The 27251-nt window shown below is 43.9% G+C and overlaps 1 protein-coding gene across 1 annotated transcript in view; it reads left to right on the top strand.

Moving 5' to 3' along the window:
* Positions 1-27251, top strand: part of LOC138642404 (NFX1-type zinc finger-containing protein 1-like) — a 418979-nt gene that overhangs the window by 114262 nt on the left and 277466 nt on the right. Inside the window, exons 12-14 of the mRNA XM_069730530.1 lie at positions 2083-2136; positions 18853-18906; positions 26678-26731. Coding sequence (XP_069586631.1) covers positions 2083-2136; positions 18853-18906; positions 26678-26731 — 162 coding nt within the window. The remainder of the gene's footprint in view (positions 1-2082; positions 2137-18852; positions 18907-26677; positions 26732-27251) is intronic.

Consider the following 27251-nt stretch of genomic DNA (forward strand, 5'->3'; position numbering starts at 1 on the left):
AAATTGCGTGGGAGCATGCCAGTTATTTCCGTGATTTAACCCATAATTTTAACACGTAAAGCTCCCAAATTTTGCAGGTATCCCTTTCACACAAAAAGCATGGGTACTTTGTGTATCTTCCTTGCTGCCCAAGGAGAAAAGAGAATACTTTCAGATCACCACATAGTGACCGTCCTTGATTATAGTAGTTAAGTTTCTTGAGAATAAAGTCTAAATTCTCATACTATAGATCTCCTTTCAAGTGCACAGAATGCCCTGAAGTCAATGAAGCATACTAGCTGTCATTGTGCAGTAGCACATCTTTCAGTCTTTTTTTTAATGAATCAATAAAGAGTCTCCGCTCGCTCACATTGTGCTCAATGTTAAATTTTTCTATCAGCCCAGGAACTTCACTGCAATAAACTAGAGCACAGTGCTGAGAAACGTACGGGAGAAATTCCTTTTCTCTTCTTCTGTGCCATTAAAAACCTTTTCCAACTAATCTGTTGACACCAAAATCATCCACCAAAGGTCAAGCAAAGTGGTCAATTTATGGTGCAAGAAAAAAGCCTCTACTATGGAGTTAGTATTTATGAGAAAACTGTATTTTTTCAATATGTTTGCTGAGTCAAGTGATTAAAAGTACCGTATATACTCGAGTATAAGCCGAGATTTTCAGCCCATTTTTGGGCTGAAAGTCCCCCTCTCGGCTTATACTCGAGTCATACCCAGGGAGCGGGGGCTGTCTAATTATACTCACCTGCTCCTGGCGCGGTCCCTGGTTCCCCGGTGCCGCTGCTTCTTCCAGTACTGAGCAGTCACATGGTACCCTCATTACAGTAATGAATATGCGGCTCCACCTCTCATAGAGATGGAGCCGCATATTCGTTACTGTAATGAGCGGTAACGGGGAACGCTCAATACAGTAAGCTGTGGTGCCGGGGAACCAGGGACCGCGCCAGGAGCAGGTGAGTATAATGGTGTGGGGGAGCGCTGCGCGATAGTCACCTCTCCTCGTTTCGGGCGCCGCTACCGCTTCAGCATCTTCTGCAGTGACGCTCAGGTCAGAAGGCACGATGACGCGGTTAGTGCACGCCCTCTGCCTGCACGTCAGTCCAGAAGACGCTGAAGACAGGGCGGCATCTGAACGAGGAAAGGTGAATAATGAAAGTGCCGTGGGCCTGTTCGCAGCAACAGCTAATGGGGCAAATGTCTACATGGAGCATCTTATGGGGCCATAATTAACGTTTTTGGAGCATTGTATGGGGCAAGTGTCTGTATGGAGCATCTTATAGGGCCATAATCAAAGTTTGTGCAGCACTGTATGGGGCAAGTGACCATACGGAGCATCTTATGGGGCCATAATTAATGTTTGTGGACATGCTAGATGGAACAGCTTCAGGGCAAATGGCCCACAGAGGAGTGGTGGACTCCCCAGTCTTGTAGAAACAAGAGAACAGTTATAGAACCAAAAACACATGGGCTACTAGCACAGTGAACAAATCTGTTGAAACCTGTTCACACCACCAAGAAACTTGAAGACACAAAAAGAGCACAGCGAGGTCAAAAATACTCTGTTGTAAAGAAGTCACAGTAAATAAGCAAGTGCTAGTCAAAAAATGAAAAAAATACAGGGTATTTAGTTAATACGTTTTTTGCAAAAAAATGTATATTAAGCTGCTCCACCAATCGTCAAGGTATACCCATAATAGAGCAGTCCTATCTAATGTATATAATCCCTATCTTATGTATTTAAAAACCTGATCATCTGTATTGTATCTGTATAAGCAGGGTTCAAAGAGAAAATATCCATGTGGACATGCTGGATGGAACAGCTTCAGTGCAAATGGCCCATGGAGTCACTATTGATTGCAGAATCTAAAGGGGTAAAAGGATTAAAACTTTCCCTGAAATTCTAGCCATTACAGAAGGAACATGGCTGTCTGTCATATTTTCTGTGCATGTCTGGCATTCAGTGGAATTTACACCTCCAAAATGATGTTCATGTCTCTTTTTCTTCACTAAAGGTTTAAAATCAAAAGACGTTTAAAACAACATTTAAAAATGTAAAAATCTTATAGTACAGGCTTTTTTTCTCTGCAGGTGGTCAGAACACCCATCATCAAGGCCAAAGTGCAGGAGGAAGGGGGACACACAGTGAGTATAGAGCTCCAATTTTTTCTATTAGCTGCAGGCTCCTTGCAATATTGTAATTCTTTTGCCTTAAAATCATGTGAACCATGTCTTCTTGAACCCCTTAACCCCTTAGCGACCGCCGATACGCCTTTTAACGGCGGCCGCTAAGGGTACTTAAACCACAGCGCCGTTAATTAACGGCGCTGTGGAAAAAGTACATAGCGCCCCCCACAGGCCGATTTTCTCCGGGGTCTCGGCTGCCGAGGGTAGCCGAGACCCCAGAGAACATGATTCGGGGGTTTTTTAACCCACCCCGCATTTGCGATCGCCGGTAATTAACCGTTTACCGGCGATCGCAAAAAAAAAAAAAAAAAGCGATCTCTTTTTAATTTCTCTGTCCTCCGATGTGATCGCACATCGGAGGACAGAGAAAAGGGGTCCCAGGTGGCCCCCCAATACTCACCTAGCTCCCCCGATGCTCCTCGTGTCTCCCGGTGGGCGCCGCCATCTTCAAAATGGCGGGCGCATGCGCAGTGCGCCCGCCGGCCGGCACCGGGAGAATCTTTGGGGTCTCGGCTGCCGGGGGTAGCCGAGACCCCAAAGAGCATGATCGGGGTCGGTATTACCGACCCCTGTTTTGCGATCGCCGGTAATGAACTGTTTACCGGCGACCGCAAAAAAAAAAAAAAAGTAAAGTGTAATTCTCTGTCCTCTGATGTGATCGCACATCAGAGGACAGAGAAATAGGGGGATTCGGGGACCCTAGCATACTCACCTAGGTCCCTGGATCCTCTTGCTGCTCCTCCTGGCCGCCGGCAGAAGAACATGGCGGACGCATGCCCAGTGCGCCCGCCATCTGTCTCCATCTGCCGGCCGGCAGGAGAACAGCAGTTAGGGCTAAAATTAGGGTTAGGGGTAGGGGTAGGGTTAGGGGTAGGGTTAGGGGTAGGGTTAGGGTTAGGGGTAGGGTTAGGGGTAGGGGTAGGGTTAGGGTTAGGGGTAGGGTTAGGGGTTGGGTTAGGGGTAGGGTTAGGGTAGGGCTAGATGTAGGGCTAGGGTTAGGTTATGGGTAGGGTTAGGTTAGGGGTAGGGTTAGGGGTAGGGCTAAAGTTAGGGGTAGGGCTAGGGTTAGGTTAGGGGTAGGGTTAGGGGTAGGGTTAGGGGTAGGGTTAGGTTAGGGGTAGGGTTAGGGCTAGGGTTGGGGCTAAATTTAGGGTTAGGGTTGGGGCTAAATTTAGGGTTGGGGCTAAATTTAGGGTTAGGCTTCTTTCACACTTACGTCGGTACGGGGCCGTCGCAATGCGTCGGCCCGACATACCGACGCACGTTGTGAAAATTGTGCACAACGTGGGCAGCAGCTGTAGTTTTTCAACGCATCCGCTGCCCAATCTATGTCCTGGGGAGGAGGGGGCGGAGTTACGGCCACGCATGCGCGGTCAGAAATGGCGGATGCGACGTACAAAAAAACGTTTCATTGAACGTTTTTTTGTGCCGACGCTCCGCCAAAACACAACTGATCCAGTGCACGACGGACGCGACGTGTGGCCATCCGTCACGATCCGTCGGCAATACAAGTCTATGGGCAAAAAACGCATCCTGCGGGCACATTTGCAGGATCCGTTTCTTGTCCAAAACGACGGATTGCGACGGAATGCCAAACGACGCAAGTGTGAAAGTAGCCTTAGGGCTAGGGTTAGGGTTGGGGCTAAAGTTAGGGCTAGGGTTGGGGCTAATGTTAGGGTTAGAGCTGGGATTAGGGTTAGGATTAGGGTTGGTATTAGGGTTAGGGTTGGCATTAGGGTTACGCTTGGGATTAGGGTTAGGTTTGGGATTAGGGTTAAGGTTAGGGTTGTGATTAGGGGTGTATTGGGATTAGGGTTAGGTTTGAGGTTAGGGTTGAGATTAGGATTAGGGGTGTGTTGGATTTAGGGTTTTGATTAGGGTTATGGTTAGGGTTGACATTAGGGTTGTTTTGGGGTAAGGGTTGTGATTATGGTTAGGGTTAGTGATTAGGATTATGGATCAGGTTGGGATTAGGGTTGGAGCTAGAATTGGGGGGTTTCCACTGTTTAGGTACATCAGGGGGTCTCCAAACACGACAGCCAATTTTGCGCTCAAAAAGTCAAATGGTGCTCCCTCCCTTCTGAGCTCTGCCGTGCGCCCAAACAGTGGGTTACCCCCACATATGGGGCATCAGCGTACTCGGGATAAATTGGACAACAACTTCTGGGGTCCAATTTCTCTTGTTACCCTTGTGAAAATAAAAACTTGGGGGCTACAAAATCTTTTTTGTGGAAAAAAAAATATTTTTTATTTTCACGACTCTGCATTCTAAACTTCTGTGAAGCACTTGGGCATTCAAAGTCCTCACCACACATCTATATAAGTTCCTTGGGGGGTCTAGTTTCCAAAATGGGGTCACTTGTGGGGGGTTACTACAGTTTAGGTATATCAGGGGCTCTGCAATCGCAACATAATGCCCACAGACCATTCTATCAAAGTCTGCATTCCAAAAAGGCGCTCCTTCCCTTCCGAGCTCTGCCGTGCGCCCAAACAGTGGTTTACCCCCACATATGGCGCATCAGCGTACTCGGGATAAATTGGACAACAACTATTGCAGTCCAATTTCTCCTGTTACCCTTGTGAAAATAAAAACTTGGGGGCTACAATATCTTTTTTGTGGAAAAAAAAATATTTTTTATTTTCACGACTCTGCATTCTAAACTTCTGTGAAGCACTTGGGCATTCAAAGTTCTCACCACACATCTAGATAAGTTCCTTGGGGGGTCTAGTTTCCAAAATGGGGTCACTTGTGGAGGGTTTCTACTGGTTAGGTACATCAGGGGCTCTGCAAACCAACATAATACCCGCAGACCATTCTATCAGTCTGCATTCCAAAACGGCGCTCCTTCCTTCCGAGCTCTGCCGTGCGCCCAAACAGTGGTTTACCCCCACATATGGGGTACCAGCATACTCAGGACAAATTGGACAACAACATTTGGGGTCCAATTTCTCTTGTTACCCTTGTGAAAATAAAAACTTGGGGGCTAAAAAATCTTTTTTGTGGAAAAAAAAAATATTTTTTATTTTCACGGCTCTGCATTATAAACTTCTGTGAAGCACTTGGGCATTCAAGGTTCTCACCACACATCTAGATAAGTTCCATGGGGGGTCTAGTTTCCAAAATGGGGTCACTTGTGGGGGATTTCTACTGTTTAGGCACATCAGGGGCTCTCCAAACGCGACATGGCGTCCGATCTCAATTCCAGCCAATTCTACATTGAAAAAGTAAAACGGCACTCCTTCTCTTCCAAGCTCTGCGGTGCGCCCAAACAGTGGTTTACCCCCACATATTGGGTATCAGCGTACTCAGGAGAAATTGCACAACAACTTTTGTGGTCTAATTTCTCCTGTTACCCTTGTGAAAATAAAAATTTGTGGGCAAAAAGATCATTTTTGTAGAAAAAATGCGATTTTTTTTTTCACGGCTCTACGTTATAAACTTCTGTGAAGCACATGGGGGTTCACAGTGCTCGCCACACATCTAGATAAGTTCCTTAAGGGGTCTAGTTTCCAAAATGGTGTCACTTGTGGGGGGTTTCCACTGTTTAGGCACATCAGGGGCTCTCCAAACGCGACATGGCGTCCAATCTCAATTCCAGCCAATTCTACATTGAAAAAGTAAAACGGCGCTCCTTCACTTCCAAGCTCTGCGGTGCGCCCATACAGTGGTTTACCCTCACATATGGGGTATCGACGTATTCAGGAGAAATTGCACAACAACTTTTGTGGTCTAATTTCTCCTGTTACCCTTGTGAAAATAAGAATTTGTGGGCGAAAAGATCATTTTTGTGTAAACAAAAGCGATTTTTTATTTTCACGGCTCTACGTTATAAACTTCTGTGAAGCACTTGGGGGTTCAAAGTGCTCACCACACATCTAGATAAGTTCCTTAAGGGGTCTAGTTTCCAAAATGGTGTCACTTGTGGGGGGTTTCCACTGTTTAGGCACATCAGGGGCTCTCTAAACGTGACATGGCGTCCGATCTCAATTCCAGCCAATTCTGCATTGAAAAAGTCAAACGGCACTCCTTCACTTCTAAGTTCTGCGGTGCGCCCTAACAGTGGTTTACCCCCACATATGGGGTATTGGCATATTCAGGAGAAATTGCATAACAAAATTTATGGTTACATTTCTGTTTTTACACTTGTGAAAATAAAAAAATGGTTCTGAATTAAGATGTTTGCAAAAAAAAGTTAAATGTTCATTTTTTCCTTCCACATTGTTTCAGTTCCTGTGAAGCACGTAAAGGGTTAATAAACTTCTTGAATGTGGTTTTGAGAACCTTGAGGGGTGTAGTTTTTAGAAAGGTGTCACACTTAATTATTTTCTATCATATAGACCCCTCAAAATGACTTCAAATGTGATGTGGTCCCTAAAAAAAATGGTGTTGTAAAAATGAGAAATTGCTGGTCAACTTTTAACCCTTATAACTCCCTAACAAAAAAAAAATTTGTTTCCAAAATTGTGCTGATGTAAAGTATACATGTGGGAAATGTTATTTATTAACTATTTTTCGTGACATATCTCTCTGATTTAAGGGCATAAAAATACAAAGTTTGAAAATTGCAAAATTTTAAAAATTTTCGCCATATTTCCGTTTTTTTTCATAAATAATCGCAAGTAATATCGAAGAAATGTTACCACTAACATGAAGTACAATATGTCACGAAAAAACAATCTCAGAATCAGCGGGATCCGTTGAAGCGTTCCAGAGTTATAACCTCATAAAGTGACAGTGGTCAGAATTGCAAAAATTGGCCTGGTCATTAAGTACCAAATTGGCTCTGTCACTAAGGGGTTAAGGACCAGGGGTATTTCTGTTTTTGCATTTCCAATTTTTGCTCACCTTCTTGCCACGGCCATAACTTTTATATTTTTCCATCAATATGGCCATGTGAGGGCTTGTTTTTTGTGGGACGAGTTGTACTTTTGAATGGCACCATTGATTTTACCTTCAAGTGCACAGCATGACCTAAAGTCAGTGAAGCATACTAGCTGTCATTGTGCAGTAGCACAGCTTTCAGTCTTTTTTTTTTATGAATCAATAAAGAGTCTCCACTCGCTCACATTGTGCTCAAAGTTAAATTTTTCCATCAGCCCAGGAACTTCACTGCAATAAACTAGAGCACAGTACTGAGAAACGTATGGGAGAAATTCCTTTTCTCTTCTTCTGTGCCATTAAAAACCTTTTCCAACTAATCTGTTGACACCAAAATCATCCACCAAAGGTCAAGCAAAGTGGTCAATTTATGGTGCAAGAAAAAAGCCTTTACTATGGAGTTAGTATTTATGAGAAAACTGTATTTTTTCAATATTTTTGCTGAGTTCAGTGATTAAAAGTACCGTATATACTCGAGTATAAGCTGAGATTTTCAGCCCATTTTTGGGCTAAAAGTACCCCTCTTGGCTTATGCTCGAGTCATACCCAGGGAGCGGGGGCTGTCTAATTATACTCACCTGCTCCTGGCGCGGTTCCTGGTTCCCCGATGCCGCAGCTTCTTCCAGTACTGAGCGGTCACATGGTACCACTCATTACAGTAATGAATATGCGGCTCCACCTCCCATAGGGATGGAGCCGCATATTCATTACTGTAATGAGCGGTAACGGGGAACGCTCAATACAGGAAGAAGCTGCGGCGCCGGGGAACCAGGGACCGCGCCAGGAGCAGGTGAGTATAATGGAGTGGGGGAGCGCTGCGCGATAGTTACCTCTCCTCGTTTCGGGTGCCGCTACCTCTTCAGCATCTTCTGCAGTGACTCTCAGGTCTGAAGGCACGATGACGTGGTTAGTGCGCGCCCTCTGCCTGAACGTCAGTCCAGAGGACACTGAAGACGAGGCGGCATCTGAACGAGGAAAGGTGAATATTGCAAGTGCAGGGGGCCTGTCCGCAGCAACAGCAATTGGGGCAAATGTCTACATGGAGCATCTTATGGGGCCATAATTAACGTTTGTGGAGCAGTGTATGGGACAAGTGTCTGTATGGAGCATCTTATAGGGCCATAATTAACGTTTGTGCAGCACTGTATGGGGCAAGTGTCTATATGGAGCATCTTATGGGGCCATAATTAACGTTTGTGGACATGCTAGATGGAACAGCTTCAGGGCAAATGGCCCACAGAGGAGTGGTGGACTCCCCAGTCTTGTAGAAACAAGAGAACAGTTATAGAACCAAAAACACATGGGCTACTAGCACAGTGAACAAATCTGTAGAAACCTGTTCACACCACCAAGAAACTTGAAGACACAAAAAGCGCACAGCGAGGTCAAAAATACTCTGTTGTAAAGAAGTCACAGTAAATAAGCAAGTGCTAGTCAAAAAATGAAAAAAATACAGGGTATTTAGTTAATACATTTTTTTTGCAAAAAAATGTATATTAAGCTGCTCCACCAATCATCAAGGTATACCCATAATAGAGCAGTCCTATGTAATGTATATAATCCCTATCTGATGTATTTAAAAACCTGATCATCTGTATAGTACCTGTTATGAAAGGTGATTCAGAACCACAATGGACATAGAGGTCAGCGCACATACAGTGACCTGACAATAACCCAAAAAACAAGACAAGCTCTGAGACGTGGGAACTCTGTTGACCGCAATCCCTGATCCTACCCAACCACACTATAGGCAGCCGTGGATTGCGCCTAACGCTGCCTATGCAACTCGGCACGGCCTGAGAAACTAGCTAGCCTGAAGATAGAAAATAAGCCTACCTTGCCTCAGAGAAATACCCCAAAGGAAAAGGCAGCCCCCACATATAATGACTGTGAGTAAAGATGAAAAGACAAACGTAGAGATGAAATAGATTTAGCAAAGTGAGGCCCAACTTTCTGAACAGAGCGAGGATAGGAAAGGTAACTTTGCGGACAACACAAAACCCTACAAAAACCACGCAAAGGGGGCAAAAAGACCCTCCGTACCGAACTAACGGCACGGAGGTACACCCTCTGCGTCCCAGAGCTTCCAGCAAGCAGAAAAAAACAAATTGACAAGCTGGACAGAAAAAAACAGCAAACAAATAGCAAAGTGGAACTTAGCTATGCAGAGCAGCAAGCCACAGGAACGATCCAGGAGGAAACAGGTCCAATACTGGAACATTGACTGGAAGCCAGGATCAAAGCACTAGGTGGAGTTAAATAGAGAAGCACCTAACGACCTCACCACAGCACCTGAGGAAGGAAACTCAGAAGCCGCAGTACCACTTTCCTCCACCAACGGAAGCTCACAGAGAGAACCAGCCGAAGTACCACTTGTGACCACAGGAGGGAGCTCTGCCACAGAATTAACAACAAGTACCTGTATAAGTAGGGTTCAGAGAGAAAATATCCATGTGGACATGCTGGATGGAACAGCTTCAGTGCAAATGGCCCACAGAGGAGTGGTGGTGTTAGCAGCGGGTTAATCAGTGTGATGTCCACAACGAGCAACAGAGAATGTTCATTTATTATGAACTAAGAATATCCAGCTTAAAACATGAGAACAGGATCAATCTGGTTTCTGAGAGAGAGAGAGATCTGCTGTGAGTCCTTCTGCTTCAGCTCCACACAAGAAATGTGTTCACAGGGAAGGGGAGGAGGAACATGCTGTCTGTAAATGAGGACTCCTTTTTTTTTTTTTTTTTTTTTTACTTTGCTGACATGTGAACAATATGCATGCAGATATATAAATCACTTCATATTAAACAAACAATAGTTGTTGCAATACATACAGATCAATATGCATTAGGCCAACACCCCCACTCAACAACTACTTATTCTGTCAGTCCCATAGTGGTTCTCAATTCTTGGAACCTAGGTCGTGGCAATGGCTTGGTCAAAATATCAGCTAACATTTTATCAGTTTCGCAATAAACAAATTGAATTACGCCACGATCTATTAAATCACGTAGATGATGACATCTGACGTCGATGTGCTTAGTTCTAGCACTGATCTTTTTCACTGCATGCAAGTTTAATGCATCCTTGGTTGTCCTCATATATCACCGTTGGCTGAGTTAACGGTTTACCAAGATCGTCCATCAGTTGTCTTAGCCAAATGATCTCCTGACTTGCATAGGCTGCGGATACATACTCAGCTTCTGTAGATGACAAAGCAACAGACACTTGTTTTCTACTAGACCAGGAGATTGAACTTTCTCCAAGTTTAAATACATATCCGCTTGTGGATTTACGATCTTGCGAATCACCAGCCCAATCTGAGTCAACATAGCCGGTGAGTTTTAGATTTCCTGCTGCACATATTTTTAAATTTACACCTTGTGTCCCTTTTAAATATTGAAGAACTCTTAACGGCATTCCAGTCCTTTTGGCGCGGTTTCTCCACATATCTGCACAATACTCCAACTGCTGTTGTAATATCCGGTCGAGTCGTAGTTGATATATATAGAAGTGCCCCCACTGCCTGTCGATATTTCTCATTGTTAGGCAACAGCTCATCTTCTTCCAGTTTCAGGTAGGATGATTCCATTGGCGTTGATACACCTTTGGCTTCCGTCATTCCGAACTGATCCAAAATTGAATTAATCTTTGCACTTTGATTTAAAAGAAAACTTCCATCTTCCTCTCTCTGGATGTGGATTCCTAGATAATATGTCACATTTCCTAGGTCTTTCGTTTCAAAATGCTTGTTCAAAATTTTAGTAATTTTCCCAATTTCAGCTTCTTCTTGATGAACTACAATTACATCATCCACATATAAGAGAATATACATCCATTTTCCATCAGTATATCTCGTGTACAGGCATGGATCCGCTTGACCTCTTTTAAATCCTTCTTCTAACAAGACTTTGTTCATTTTAGAGTTCCATGCTCTCGCCGATTGCTTAAGACCATAAAGAGATTTTTTAGAAAGGGAGTGTGGAAACCACATGAAAAACGACCAAAATGAGATATTTAATACATACACATCTTTATTATCAAACAGAATTACAATTATAAAAAAGCCTCAATAGGCTTAGGACAGAAAACAGAACCAGGTGAAGTACTGGTGGCGATAACCCCAAAAAGTCGCCACTATGTCTAGAAAACATGCGGACCAGAAACCTAAGGCTGCCAAAGAGGACACTACTTAAGGATACAAATTGTGCCCATGCATAACCATGAATAATACTACATGCAGATATACTATGCCTAACGGGATGACAACCATGATATAACTAAATACAAATAAATGCCACTATGCAGTGCAACCAGGAATGTCAATGGTGATAAACCCGTATGCAGCCAAGCACACCACTCCAGATATACATAGAGGCTGTAGCACCTAACTATGTCCCTCCCCTAAGACCGTGCGAACTCTCCATATGAATGCCCGGTAAATACCAGGGCTAGTTACCGCTATGCGGCTGGAGCTATTACCTGTGACAAGGGGGGTACTAATTGGCAGCCTGGTCCGGTCCCACACGTGCACCCGACGCGCGTTTCGGAGCGGAGGCTCCTTCGTCAGGGGGCATTTATTAGTATTTAGTTATATCATGGTTGTCATCCCGTTAGGCATAGTATATCTGCATGTAGTATTATTCATGGTTATGCATGGGCACAATTTGTATCCTTAAGTAGTGTCCTCTTTGGCAGCCTTAGGTTTCTGGTCCGCATGTTTTCTAGACATAGTGGCGACTTTTTGGGGTTATCGCCACCAGTACTTCACCTGGTTCTGTTTTCTGTCCTAAGCCTATTGAGGCTTTTTTATAATTGTAATTCTGTTTGATAATAAAGATGTGTATGTATTAAATATCTCATTTTGGTCGTTTTTCATGTGGTTTCCACACTCCCTTTCTATGATATGGTATACGACTGGGTTATCTATTTATCCATTATAGGGCAATATCAATATTTATATGGACTTTAGGTCATGTTGCCATTTAATACCTTTATTTCTTTATAAAGAGATTTTTGTAGTTTGCAAACAAGATTTTGTTCACCTTCCTTTACATAACCTTCAGGTTGAGTCATGTATAAGTCCTCCTCAATGTCACCATTTAAAAATGCAGTTTTGATATCCAAATGTCTGACAAACATCCTTTGTACTGCAGCTACCGCCAACAATGCTCTAAATGTTGTCTGCTTAGCGACCGGGGAAAAAGTAGCATCATAGTCTTCGCCATATTTTTGAGAATATCCTTTTGCGACCAACCTCACTTTAAATCTGTGGACTTTACCTTCAGAATCATATTTGGTTTTAAATACCCATTTACACTTAATTGCCTTTTTATCCTGTGGTAACTCAGTGAGTTTCCAAGTTTGAAGTTGATGAAGCGAGTTCATTTCTTCATTCGCAGCATTGATCCACTTTGTTCTTTCATGGGCGGGTAGTTTCTGCATTTCATCCCATGACTGTGGTTCTGACTCAGGCAGTGTCTTCACAATGTAGGATAAACATTTAGCTGGTATTCCTTTGTTTGATCTTGACGACCGTCTAATTTTAGGTTCACTTAGGCCTTTTGTTGTTCCTTCAGTGGTTGAAGAGTCCAGCCAGACTTCTACATTCTTTTCTTCGTTGTCTTGTAATTGTGATTGAGATTGTTGTTGTTGTTTCATCTGGACTACTGGCATAATGTCATAAAACTTGGGTGACACGAAGTTTTCATCAAACACTACATCTTTACTTATTGTGACCTTGTTTGTCTCTGGGTGTAAAATTCTATAACCTTTCTGGGTTTCACTGTAGCCTACCAGGATGCCTTCCTTGGCATGAGATTCCCACTTAGTTCATTTTTCTTTGGGAACATGGGCAAATGCTTTACTTCCGAAAATCCTTATGTGTTGTAGTTTTGGTTTTGTACCATTCCATTGTTCAAATGGAGTTTTCTCTGGCGCTTTACTTGGTAGTCTGTTCTGAAGATAACAAGCCGTCATAATAGCTTCGCCCCAATATACTGTAGGCAAATTAGCATCAAATAACATCCTTGCGCTTTCACAGAGTGTCCGGTTCCTTCTTTCTGCTACACCATTTTGCTCAGGGTTGTATGGTACAGTAGTTTGAAATATGATTCCATTTTTCTTTAAAATGCTCTGTGTTTCATTACTTGTATACTCCGTTCCATTATCTGCACGTAAAGTTTTTGGCATTCTTCCAAACTTGTTGTGTACTTCAGCTAGATATATTCCAAGTTTCTCTGGAACTTCATTTTTGCTGCGAAGTAAATTGACAACTGTATATCTTGAATTGTCATCAATAAATGTAAGAAAATATCTCTTCTTTCCAGGGGTCTGAGTACGCATTGGACCACAGATATCCATGTGTACTAAATCTAGTGGTTGTTCTGTTCTTGTAGTACTTTTCTTAGGAAAGGCCTTTCTTGACATTTTCCCTTTGATACAGCTGGAACACCTCATTGTCTGATTACATGAATCAATTGTAATATTATCAGCTAATTGTTCTTGAAATAACTTTCTTAGGGTACGTTCACACTAGCGTTGCGCCGCCCTGCGTCGGCGACGCAACGCGCGACGCATCGAAAAACGCACGCAAACGCGCGCAAAAACGCGCGCGTTTTGCGACGCGTGCGTCGTTTTTGACCAAAATCGGACGCACAGAAAATGCAACTTGTAGCGTTTTCGTGCGTCCGACGCCAGCGTCGGAAACGACGCACGTGGCGAAAAACGCAACCAAAAAGACGCACGCGTCCCCTATGTTAAACATAGGGGCGCGTCGCCGCTGCGTCGCCGACGCAACAGCGGCGCAACGCTAATGTGAACTTAGACTTATTGCTTCTGGGTCTCTATGCGCAAGCCGCCTGTGCCATACATGAATACAGTTCTTGTGCAGTTCTTGTTTAGCTGTGCAAACACACTCTTTACATTTCAACTGATACAGTTCATCTCTGATTTTTCCTTTTGCTAATGTGTGACCCTCCTGTCATGATATGTACTTTTTTCCCTGTCCTGCATTTTGTACAATATGTCATAATGTGATGCAACTTCTCTTTCCTTGTATTTACTGTACATTTTGTAATGTCATGGGGTGTATGTAACTAACCTGTCTCCTTCCCCCAATACTTGCAGCCCTCAGCTCTAATGTAATTAGGCTTTGTCAACATCACTAGTGGAGGAATAGCCATTCTTCCTCACAGCAGGTGGCTAGTCAAATGTACATACTACATAGATTAAGTGGAGCCCACCAGTCTAGAATCTTCTGGTGGACCCAACCATTGAATAGAAGGTGTGACCCCCCTTTATGGGTGGATCCCAGGAGCTCAGACAATCCATTCTTATATTGAGATCAGATGTGAGTTGATCCTTGAAGGAGAAGGAGTGGGGATTCTTAGCTGAGGCAAGACCCCACGCCCATCTAGGACTGTGGAAGCGAACGGGGCGAGACTTGAGCTGAGAACATATCTCGTCGTTCGTGAGATTGTTTTGGGATCCTTTGGACTAATTGTGGACTATTGCTTTGTTACCTGGCACAAGGATTATCGGGAGGTGCCCCCGAATATGTTCCGTTGGACTAATTGTGGACTATTACTTTGTTACCTGGCACAAGGATTATCGGGAGGTGCCCCCAAACCTGTTCCATTGGACTAATTGTGGACTCTGTAGATCTACCTGCATGTGTTGTTCCAGCGTTCTTGATAATAAATCTGTTGAACCATCCCTCGGCCGGTTGTCCCTTCTTGCTCTGCCGTACACCCCGTCACAAACTGGTGGCAAGCAGTGGGACCAGAGCAGAAGGAACGGAGGACAAAGGCCCATCAACATCGGGAACCAGCACCGCAGAGTACAAGAACTGGACTGCGGTGAACCTACAAACAAAGGCCCGTGAACTGGGAGTCAGCTACAAGGGACTCTCCAAGGAGCAGCTCATTGAGGCTTTTAACCGGCTGAAGGATGCTCTGGTCTGCGACCCTGTTCTGGCTGCTCCAGACTACAAGAGGAGATTCATTGTGCAGACGGACGCCTCTGCTTATGGACTGGGAGCTGTACTCAGCCAGGTGAATGCAGCTGGGGACGAGCACCCCATTGCCTACCTCAGCCGGAAATTGCTGGACCGAGAAGTGGCCTATGCAACTGTTGAAAAAGAATGTCTGGCTGTAGTGTGGGCCCTCAGGAAACTAAGACCGTATCTGTATGGACGAGAATTCACTGTGGTTACTGATCACAATCCCCTCATCTGGCTGAACAGAGTCTCTGGGGACAATGGACGCTTACTACGATGGAGCCTGGCTCTGCAGCCCTATAACTTTACCATACAGTATAGAAGAGGCAGCCAACACCAAAATGCAGATGGACTGTCCAGGCAAGAGGAGCCCTGAGTCCGGTCAGCCATGCCTGTGTGTACTTAACCAGCGACCTGTAGAGGTCCCTAGTACGTACACAAATTGGGAGGGGAAGGGATTGTCATGATATGTACTTTTTTCCCTGTCCTGCATTTTGTACAATATGTCATGATGTGATGCAACTTCTCTTTCCTTGTATTTACTGTACATTTTGTAATGTCATGGGGTGTATGTAACTAACCTGTCTCCTTCCCCCAATACTTGCAGCCCTCAGCTCTAATGTAATTAGGCTTTGTCAACATCACTAGTGGAGGAATAGCCATTCTTCCTCACAGCAGGTGGCTAGTCAAATGTACATACTACATAGATTAAGTGGAGCCCACCAGTCTAGAATCTTCTGGTGGACCCAACCATTGAATAGAAGGTGTGACCCCCCTTTATGGGTGGATCCCAGGAGCTCAGACAATCCATTCTTATTTTGAGATCAGATGTGAGTTGATCCTTGAAGGAGAAGGAGTGGGGATTCTTAGCTGAGGCAAGACCCCACGCCCATCTAGGACTGTGGAAGAGAACCGGGCGAGACTTGAGCTGAGGACATATCTCGTCGTTCGTGAGATTGTTTTGGGATCCTTTGGACTAATTGTGGACTATTGCTTTGTTACCTGGCACAAGGATTATCGGGAGGTGCCCCCGAATATGTTCCGTTGGACTAATTGTGGACTATTGCTTTGTTACCTGGCACAAGGATTATCGGGAGGTGCCCCCGAACCTGTTCCATTGGACTAATTGTGGACTCTGTAGATCTACCTGCATGTGTTGTTCCAGCGTTCTTGATAATAAATCTGTTGAATCATCCCTCGGCCGGTTGTCCCTTCTTGCTCTGCCGTACACCCCGTCACACCTCCTTTGAGATGATGCAGCTATAACTTCATTACCTTGTTTAGTGAGCTTTTTCACAGATAATAGATTACTTTCAAGACTAGGCACATATAGTACATCCTTTACATGGATCATTCTACTTTGTGTTGCAGAGATGTTACAATCAATATAACCGTCTCCTATGCCTTCTGAGTTCATGCACTGACCGTTTGCCATTATCACTTTCTCTGACTTATTTTGGTTAAGCTTAGTAAAGAAGTCTCTGTCATTGGTCATGTGACTGGTTGCACCAGAATCTATACACCACGCATGCTTTGATTTAAATGCATTGACTGATGTGAATGCAGCTTCAGTATTTGCCGAATCATTGTTTCCAGATACAGCACTCTTAACTCTCTGTTGGCTGTTTTGCTTTTTCAACTGACTCATTTTAGCTTTCCAGACTCTGCATTCAGCTTTTAAATGACCTGGCTTCTTGCATACAAAACATTCACGTGTCTCTTTAGGGTGGTTTCTGCTGGTGGGCACATCATGTGTTTGTAAAGCAGTTTCCTTGTTACATATCTTGCTGCTCACATTTTCTGTCTTTCTCTTATATTCATCTACAGGCTTTCCTCTGACGTATTCCAATGTCAGCTCATCATCTGGGCGTGCATCTAGTGCAGTTACCAGAGTGTCATAGCTTTCTGGGAGACCACTAAGTAATAGTGCTGCTACATGGAAGTCCTTCATATCTTCCCCAATGCCCCGCAGGCGCTCTACGGTCTCCAGAGTATTTCTAATGTAGTCCTGCATGTCCTGGTCATTGTGTAGCTTAGACTGATACAGCTTTCTCATTAGGTAAACATATAACCCAGACCCATTACCACAAACTCGGGATGGGCAAACACTCAAATATAACATCAAACATACTGATCCGCTAGGCAGATATTAAGCTGCATGCTGAATCAAAGAGTGCTATGTATTTTTTTTATAAAAAGTTATAATTTTATTAACACATACAACACAAATACTAAAACAATGCCTCAAAACCATATAAATCAATTATATACTGGAGATAGGCGTAAATAGAATGGTAATATTGATAGGAGAGCACCAGGTAACAAATATTCACAAATTCGTTAAATTTGGCAATAGAGCATGCTGAGAAAATACTTATTTAGGCACCTATTACTTGTTGCACAATATTTGATAATCTAAAAGTATTTATACACCTAAAAATATCAATTCGATGAAATATACAAATAATTAAATATTATTCTAAAAAGACCTCTATACTGAGTGATATGGTGCTCTGTGCTTTCTGATCCATTTCTAGCCATTCCTGTGGTACTGGGTCAGGCTTAGGGTCCTGAGTGTATTTCCACGTACCTTCTCTTATCAGCAGCATCTTCAACTTGAATTTCCAGGATTGGTAGTTCTGGTTATTCAGGCTTGGCACTGTAAACTTTGTGGAGTTGCTGCTGGTGGCCATTTTACTTCTTCTCAGTTTGCTGTTGTCTTTCTATCTCTGTGCTCTGGAGGTTTGGGATTGCTTTGACTCCTGGGCCCATAACCTGTTAGCAGCGGGTTAATCAGCGTGATGTCCACAACGAGCAACAGAGAATGTTCATCTATTAAGAACTAAGAATATCCAGCTTAAAACATGAGAACAGGATCAATCTGGTTTCTGAGAGAGAGAGATCTGCTGTGAGTCCTTCTGCTTCAGCTCCACACAAGAAATGTGCTCACAGGGAAGGGGAGGAGGAACATCCTGTCTGTAAATGAGGACTCCTTTTTTTTTTTTTTTTTTTTAACTTTGCTGACATGTGAACAATATGCATGCAGATATATAAATCACATCATATTAAACAAACAACAGTTGTTGCACTACATACAGATCAATATGCATTACGCCAACAGGTGGACTCCCCAGTCTTGTGGAAACAAGAGAACAATTATAGAACCAAAAACACATGGGCTACTTGCACAGTGAACAAGTCTGTAGAAACCTGTTCACACCACCAAGAAACTTGAAGACACAAAAAGAGCACAGTGAGGTTAAAAATCCTCTGTCGTAAAGAAGTCACAGTAAATAAGCAAGTGCTAGTCAAAAAATGAAAAAAATACAGGGTATTTAGTTAATTCCTTTTTTTGGAAAAAAATGTATATTAAGCTGCTCCACCAATCGTCAAGGTATACCCATAATAGAGCAGTCCTATCTAATGTATATAATCCCTATCTGATGTATTTAAAAACGTGATCATCTGTATAGTACCTGTATAAGCAGGGTTCAGAGAGAGAATATCCATGTGGACATGCTGGATGGAACAGCTTCAGTGCAAATGGCCCACGGAGTCACTATTGATTGCAGAATCTAAAGGGGTAAAAGGATTAAAACTTTCCCTGAAATTCTAGCCATTACAGAAGGAACATGGCTGTCTGCCATATTTTCTGTGCATGTGTGGCATTCAGTGGAATTTACACCTCCAAAATGATGTTCATGTATGTTTTTCTTCACTAAAGGTTTAAAATCAAAAGACTTTTAAAACAACGTTTAAAAATGTAAAAATCTTATAGTACAGGCTTTTTTCTCTGCAGGTGGTCAGAACACCCATCATCAAGGCCAAAGTGCAGGAGGAAGGGGGACGCATGGTGAGTATAAAGCTCCATTTTTTTCTATTAGCTGCAGGCTCCTTGCAATATTGTAATTCTTTTGCCTTAAAATCATGTGAACCATGTCTTCTTTAACCCCTTAAGGACCAGGGGTATTTCTGTTTTTGCATTTCCAATTTTTGCTCCCCTTCTTGCCACGGCCATAACTTTTATATTTTTCCATCAATATGGCCATGTGAGGGCTTGTTTTTTTGTGGGACAAGTTGTACTTTTGAATGGCACCATTGATTTTACCTTCAAATGCACAGAATGCCCTAAAGTCAGTGAAGCATACTAGCTGTCATTGTGCAGTAGCACAGCTTTCAGTCTTTTTTTTTATGAATCAATAAAGAGTCTCCACTCGCTCACATTGTGCTCAATGTTAAATTTTTCCATCAGCCCAGGAACATCACTGCAATAAACTAGAGCACAGTACTGAGAAACGTATGGGAGAAATTCATTTTCTCTTCTTCTGTGCCATTAAAAACCTTTTCCAACTAATCTGTTGACACCAAAATCATCCACCAAAGGTCAAGCAAAGTGGTCAATTTATGGTGCAAGAAAAAAGCCTCTACTATGGAGTTAGTATTTATGAGAAAACTGTATTTTTTCAATATTTTTGCTGAGTTTTTGATTAAAAGTACCGTATATACTCGAGTATAAGCCGAGATTTCCTTCCTGAGGAAGGAAACTTAGAAGCCGCAGTACCACTCACATCCACCAACGGAAGCTCATAGACAGAATCAGCCGAAGTACCACTTGTGACCACAGGAGGGAGCTCGACCACAGAATTCACAACAGCACCCCCCCCCCTTGAGGAGGGGTCACCGAACCCTCACCAGAGCCCCCAGGCCGATCAGGATGAGCCATATGAAAGGCACGAACAAGATCGGCAGCATGGACATCAGAGGCAAAGACCCAGGAATTATCTTCCTGACCATAACCCTTCCACTTAACCAGATACTGGAGTTTCCGTCTCGAAACACGAGAATCCAAAATCTTCTCCACTATATACTCCAATTCCCCCTCCACCAAAACCGGGGCAGGAGGATCAACAGATGGAACCATAGGTGCCACGTATCTCCGCAACAATGACCTATGGAATACGTTATGGATGGAAAAAGAATCTGGAAAGGTCAAGCGAAAAGACACAGGATTAAGAACCTCAGAAATCCTATACAGACCAATGAAATGAGGCTTAAACTTAGTAGAGGAAACCTTCATAGGAATATGACGAGATGACAACCAAACCAAATCCCCAACATGAAGTTGGGGACCCACACAGCATCTGCGATTAGCGAAACGTTGAGCCTTCTCCTGGGACAAGGTCAAATTGTCCACTACATGAGTCCAAATCTGCTGCAACCTGTCCACCACAGTATCCACACCAGGACAGTCCGAAGACTCAACCTGTCCTGAAGAGAAACGAGGATGGAACCCAGAATTTCAGAAAAACGGCGAAACCAAGGTAGCCGAGCTGGCCCGATTATTGAGGGCGAACTCAGCCAACGGCAAAAAGGACACCCAATCATCCTGTTCAGCAGAAACAAAGCATCTCAGATATGTTTCCAAGGTCTGATTGGTTCGTTCAGTCTGGCCATTTGTCTGAGGATGGAAAGCCGAGGAAAAAGACAAATCAATGCCCATCCTAGCACAAAAGGCTCGCCAAAACCTCGAAACAAACTGGGAACCTCTGTCAGAAACGATGTTCTCTGGAATGCCATGTAAACGAACCACATGCTAGAAGAACAATGGCACCAAATCAGAGGAGGAAGGTCATTTAGACAAGGGTACCAAATGGATCATCTTAGAGAAGCGATCACAAACCACCCAAATGACCGACATTTTTTGAGAGACGGGGAGATCCGAAATAAAATCCATAGAGATATGTGTCCATGGCCTCTTCAGGACCGGCAAGGGCAAAAGCAACCCACTGGCACGAGAACAGCAGGGCTTAGCCCGAGCACAAATCCCACAGGACTGCACAAAAGAACGCACATCCCGCGACAGAGACGGCCACCAAAAGGATCTAGCCACTAAATCTCTGGTACCAAAGATTCCAGGATGACCAGCCAACACCGAACAATGAACCTCAGAGATAACTTTATTCGTCCACCTATCAGGGACAAACAGTTTCTCCGCTGGGCAACGATCAGGTTTATTAGCCTGAAATTTTTGCAGCACCCGCCGCAAATCAGGGGAGATGGCAGACAAAATTACTCCCTCTTTGAGAATACCCGCCGGCTCAGACAAACCCGGAGAGTCGGGCACAAAACTCCTAGACAGGGCATCCGCCTTCACATTTTTAGAGCCCGGAAGGTACGAAACCACAAAGTCAAAACGGGAGAAAAACAGCGACCAACGAGCCTGTCTAGGATTCAACCGTTTGGCAGACTCAAGATAAGTCAAGTTCTTGTGATCAGTCAAGACCACCACACGATGCTTAGTGTTATGAGTGCAATCCAGTGACACAGTGTACCAGCGATCAGAGCACATACAGTGATCTGACAATAACCCAAAACAATAGAACGAGCTCTGAGACGTGGAATCTCTGTAGACCGCAATACCTGAACCTATCCTAAACACAACTAAAGGCAGCTGTGGATTGCGCCTGACACTACCTATGCAACTCGGCACAGCCTGAGAAACTGACTAGCCTGAAGATAGAAAAACAAGCCTGGCTTGCCTCAGAGAAATACCCCAAAGGAAAAGGCAGCCCCCCACATATAATGACTGTGAGTAAGATTAAAAGACAAAACGTAGGGATGAAATAGATTCAGCAAAGTGAGGCCCGATATTCTAGATAGAGCGAGGATAGCAAAGAGAACTTTGCAGTCTACAAAAAACCCTAAAGCAAAAAACCACACAAAGGGGGCAAAAAGACCCACCGTGCTGAACTAACGGCACGGCGGTACACCCTTTGCGTCTCAGAGCTTCCAGCAAAACGAATAGACAAGCTGGACAGAAAAAATAGCAACAAAAGCAAAGAAGCACTTATCTAAGCAGAGCAGCAGGCCACAGGAAAAATCCAGAAGCTCAGATCCAACACTGGAACATTGACAAGGAGCAAGGAAGACAGAATCAGGTGGAGTTAAATAACAAAGCAGCCAACGAGCTCACCAGAACACCTGAGGGAGGAAGCTCAGAAGCTGCAGTACCACTTGTGATCACAGGAGTGAATTCAGCCACAGAATTCACAACAGCTTAGCTCCTTCAAGCCAATGACGCCACTCCTCGAATGCCCACTTCATGGCCAGCAACTCTCGATTGCCATTATCATAATTTCGCTCAGCAGGCGAAAACTTCCTGGAAAAGAAGGCGCATGGCTTCATCACCGAGCAATCAGAACCTCTTTGCGACAAAACAGCCCCCGCTCCAATTTCAGAAGCATCAACCTCGACCTGGAACGGAAGCGAAACATCTGGTTGACACAACACAGGGGCAGAAGAAAAACGACGCTTTAACTCTTGAAAAGCTTCCACAGCAGCAGAAGACCAATTGACCACATCAGCACCCTTCTTGGTCAAATCGGTCAATGGTTTAGCAATACTAGAAAAATTACAGATGAAGCGACGATAAAAATTAGCAAAGCCCAGGAACTTTTGCAGACTCTTTAGAGATGTCGGCTGAGTCCAATCATAGATGGCCTGGACCTTAACAGGGTCCATCTCGATAGTAGAAGGAGAAAAAATGAACCCCAAAAATGAAACCTTCTGAACATCAAAGAGACACTTTGATCCCTTCACAAACAAAGAATTAGCACGTAGGACCTGGAACACCATTCTGACCTGCTTCACATGAGACTCCCAATCATCCGAGAAGACCAAAATATCATCCAAGTATACAATCAGGAATTTATCCAGGTACTCTCGGAAGATGTCATGCATAAAGGACTGAAACACTGATGGAGCATTGGCAAGTCCGAATGGCATAACCAGGTACTCAAAATGGCCCTCGGGCGTATTAAATGCAGTTTTCCATTCATCGCCCTGCTTAATACGCACAAGATTATACGCACCACGAAGATCTATCTTGGTGAACCAACTAGCCCCCTTAATCCGAGCAAACAAATCAGATAGCAGCGGCAAGGGGTACTGAAATTTGACCGTGATTTTATTTAGAAGGCGGTAATCAATACAAGGTCTCAGCGAACCATCCTTCTTGGCCACAAAAAAGAACCCTGCTCCCAATGGCGACGATGATGGGCGAATATGACCCTTCTTCAAGGATTCTTTTACGTAACTCCGCATAGCGGCGTGCTCAGGCACAGATAAATTAAACAGTCGACCTTTAGGAAACTTACTACCAGGAATCAAATCGATAGCACAATCACAATCCCTATGCGGAGGTAGGGCATTGGACTTGGGCTCATCAAATACATCCCGGTAATCTGACAAGAACTCTGGGACCTCAGAAGGGGTGGATGATGAAATAGACAGAAATGGGACATCGCCATGTACCCCCTGACAACCCCAGCTGGACACAGACATTGATTTCCAATCTAATACTGGGTTATGGACTTGTAGCCATGGCAACCCCAACACGACCACATCATGCAGATTATGCAACACCAGAAAGCGAATATCCTCCTGATGTGCAGGAGCCATGCACATGGTCAGCTGGGTCCAGTACTGAGGCTTATTCTTGGCCAAAGGCGTAGCATCAATTCCTCTCAATGGAATAGGACACTGCAAGGGCTCCAAGAAAAACCCACAACGCCTATCATACTCCAAGTCCATCAAATTCAGGGCAGCGCCTGAATCCACAAATGCCATGACAGAATAAGATGACAAAGAGCAGATCAAAGTAACGGACAAAAGAAATTTTGACTGTACCGTACCAATGGAGGCAGACCTAGCGAACCGCTTAGTGCGCTTAGGACAATCGGAGATAGCATGAGTGGAATCACCACAGTAGAAACACAGCCCATTCTGACGTCTGTGTTCTTGCCGTTCAGCTCTGGTCAAAGTCCTATCGCACTGCATAGGCTCAGGTTTATGCTCGGATAATACCGCCAAATGGTGCACAGATTTACGCTCACGCAAGCGTCGACTGATCTGAATGGCCAAAGACATAGACTCATTCAAACCAGCAGGCATAGGAAATCCCACCATGACATCTTTAAGGGCTTCAGAGAGACCCTTTCTGAAAATCGCTGCCAGCGCACATTCATTCCACTGAGTGAGCACGGACCACTTCCTAAACCTCTGACAATATACCTCTACCTCATCCTGACCCTGACACAGAGCCAGCAAATTTTTCTCTGCCTGATCCACTGAATTAGGTTCTTCATACAGCAATCCGAGCACCAGAAAAAACGCATCAATATTACATAATGCAGGGTCTCCTGGCGCAAGGGAAAACGCCCAGTCTTGAGGGTCGCCACGTAATAAAGAAATGATGATCCTAACTTGTTGAACTGGGTCACCAGAGGAGCAAGGTTTCAAAGCCAGAAACAGTTTACAATTATTTTTGAAACTTAGAAATTTAGCTCTATCTCCAGAAAACAAATCAGGAATAGGAATTCTTGGTTCTAACATAGAATTCTGAGCCACAAAGTCTTGAATATTTTGTACTCTTGCAGTGAGATGATCCACACATGAAGACAGACCTTTAATGTCCATCACTACACCTATGTCCTGAACCACCCAAATGTCTAGGGGAAAAAAAAAAGGCAAAACACAGTGCAAAGAAAAAAAAATGGTCTCAGAACTTTTTTTTTCCCTCTATTGAGAAGCATTAGTACTTTGGGCCTCCAGTACTGTTATGAACAGGTAATTCAGAACCACAATGGGTCTAGTGGTTAAGAGCACACAAGGTGACCTGACAGTTACCAATAACAAGGACGAGCTCTGAGACGTGGGAACTCTGCTGACCGCAATCCCTAATCCTATCATACCACACTAGAGGTAGCCGTGGATTGCGCCTAACGCTCCCTATGCAACTCGGCACAGCCTGAGAAACTAACTAGCCCTGAAGATAGAAAAATAAGCCTACCTTGCCTCAGAGAAATTACCCAAAGGAAAAGGCAGCCCCCCACATATAATGACTGTGAGTTAAGATGAAAATACAAACACAGAGATGAAATAGATTTTAGCAAAGTGAGGCCCGACTGACTGAATAGACCGAAGATAGGAAAGATTACTTTGCGGTCAACACAAAACCCTACAAACAACCACGCAGAGGGGCAAAAAGACCCTCCGCACCGACTAACGGTACGGAGGTACCCCCTCTGCGTCCCAGAGCTTCCAGCAAGCAAGAAAAACCAATAGCGCAAGCTGGACAGAAAAAATTGCAACAAAAGTAACACCAGCAAAACTTAGCTTATGCAGGAAAGACAGGCCACAGGAACGATCCAGGAGAGAGCAAGATCCACACTAGAACATTGACTGGAGGCCAAGAGCAAAGCACTAGGTGGAGTTAAATAGAGCAGCACCTAACGACTTCACCACATCACCTGAGGAAGGAAACTTAGAAGCCGCAGTACCACTCACATCCACCAACGGAAGCTCATAGACAGAATCAGCCGAAGTACCACTTGTGACCACAGGAGGGAGCTCGACCACAGAATTCACAACAGTGAGTATAATGGAGTGGGGGAGCGCTGCGCGATAGTCACCTGTCCTCGTTTCGGGCGCCGCTACCTCTTCAGCATCTTCTGCAGTGACGCTCAGGTCAGAAGGCACGATGACGTGGTTAGTGCGCGCCCTCTGCCTGAACGTCAGTCCAGAAGACACTGAAGACGGGGCGGCATCTGAACGAGGAAAGGTGAATATTGCACGTGCCGGGGGCCTGTCCGCAGCAACAGCAAATGGGGCAAATGTCTACATGGAGCATCTGATGGGGCCATAATTAACGTTTGTGGAGCAGTGTATGGGACAAGTGTCTGTATGGAGCATCTTATAGGGCCATAATCAACGTTTGTGCAGCACTGTATGGGGCAAGTGTCCATATGGAGCATCTTATTGGGCCATAATTAACATTTGTGCAGCACTGTATGGGGCAAGTGTCTATATGGAGCATCTTATGGGGCCATAATTAACGTTTGTGGACATGCTAGATGGAACAGCTTCAGTGCAAATGGCCCACAGAGGAGTGGTGGACTCCCCAGTCTTGTAGAAACAAGAAACCAATTATAGAACCAAAAACACATGCGCTACTTGCACAGTGAACAAGTCTGTAAAACCTGTTCCCACCACCAAGAAACTTGAAGACACAAAAAGAACACAGCTAGGTCAAAAATACTCTGTTGTAAAGAAGTCACAGTAAATAAGCAAGTGCTAGTCAAAAAATGAAAAAAATACAGGGTATTTAGTCAATACATTTTTTGCAAAAAAATGTATATTAAGCTGCTCCACCAATCGTCCAAGTATACCCATAATAGAGCAGTCCTATCTAATGTATATAATCCCTATTTGATGTATTTAAAAACCTGATCATCTGTATAGTACCTATATAAGCAGGGTTCAAAGAGAAAATATCCATGTGGACATGCTGGATGGAACAGCTTCAGTGCAAATGGCCCACGGAATCACTATTGATTGCAGAATCTAAAGGGATAAAAGGATTAAAACTTTCCCTGAAATTCTAGCCATTACAGAAGGAGAATGGCTGTCTGTCATATTTTCTGTGCATGTGTGGCATTCAGTGGAATTTACACCTCCAAAATGATGTTCATGTATGTTTTTCTTCACTAAAGGTTTAAAATCAAAAGACTTTTAAAACGTTTAAAAATGTAAAAATCTTATAGTACAGGCTTTTTTCTCTGCAGGTGGTCAGAACACCCATCATCAAGGCCAAAGTGCAGGAGGAAGGGGGACGCATGGTGAGTATAAAGCTCCATTTTTTTCTATTAGCTGCAGGCTCCTTGCAATATTGTAATTCTTTTGCCTTAAAATCATGTGAACCATGTCTTCTTTAACCCCTTAAGGACCAGGGGTATTTCTGTTTTTGCATTTCCAATTTTTGCTCCCCTTCTTGCCACGGCCATAACTTTTATATTTTTCCATCAATATGGCCATGTGAGGGCTTGATTTTTGTGGGACGAGTTGTACTTTTGAATGGCACCATTGATTTTATCTTCAAGTGCACAGAATGCCCTAAAGTCAGTGAAGCATACTAGCTGTCATTGTGCAGTAGCACAGCTTTCAGTCTTTTTTTTTTATGAATCAATAAAGAGTCTCCACTCGCTCACATTGTGCTCAATGTTAAATTTTTCCATCAGCCCAGGAACATCACTGCAATAAACTAGAGCACAGTACTGAGAAACGTATGGGAGAAATTCCTTTTCTCTTCTTCTGTGCCATTAAAAACCTTTTCCAACTAATCTGTTGACACCAAAATCA

Source organism: Ranitomeya imitator, chromosome 6 (genome assembly GCF_032444005.1).
Source record: "Ranitomeya imitator isolate aRanImi1 chromosome 6, aRanImi1.pri, whole genome shotgun sequence".
In the NCBI taxonomy this organism is placed as follows: Eukaryota; Metazoa; Chordata; class Amphibia; order Anura; family Dendrobatidae; genus Ranitomeya; species Ranitomeya imitator.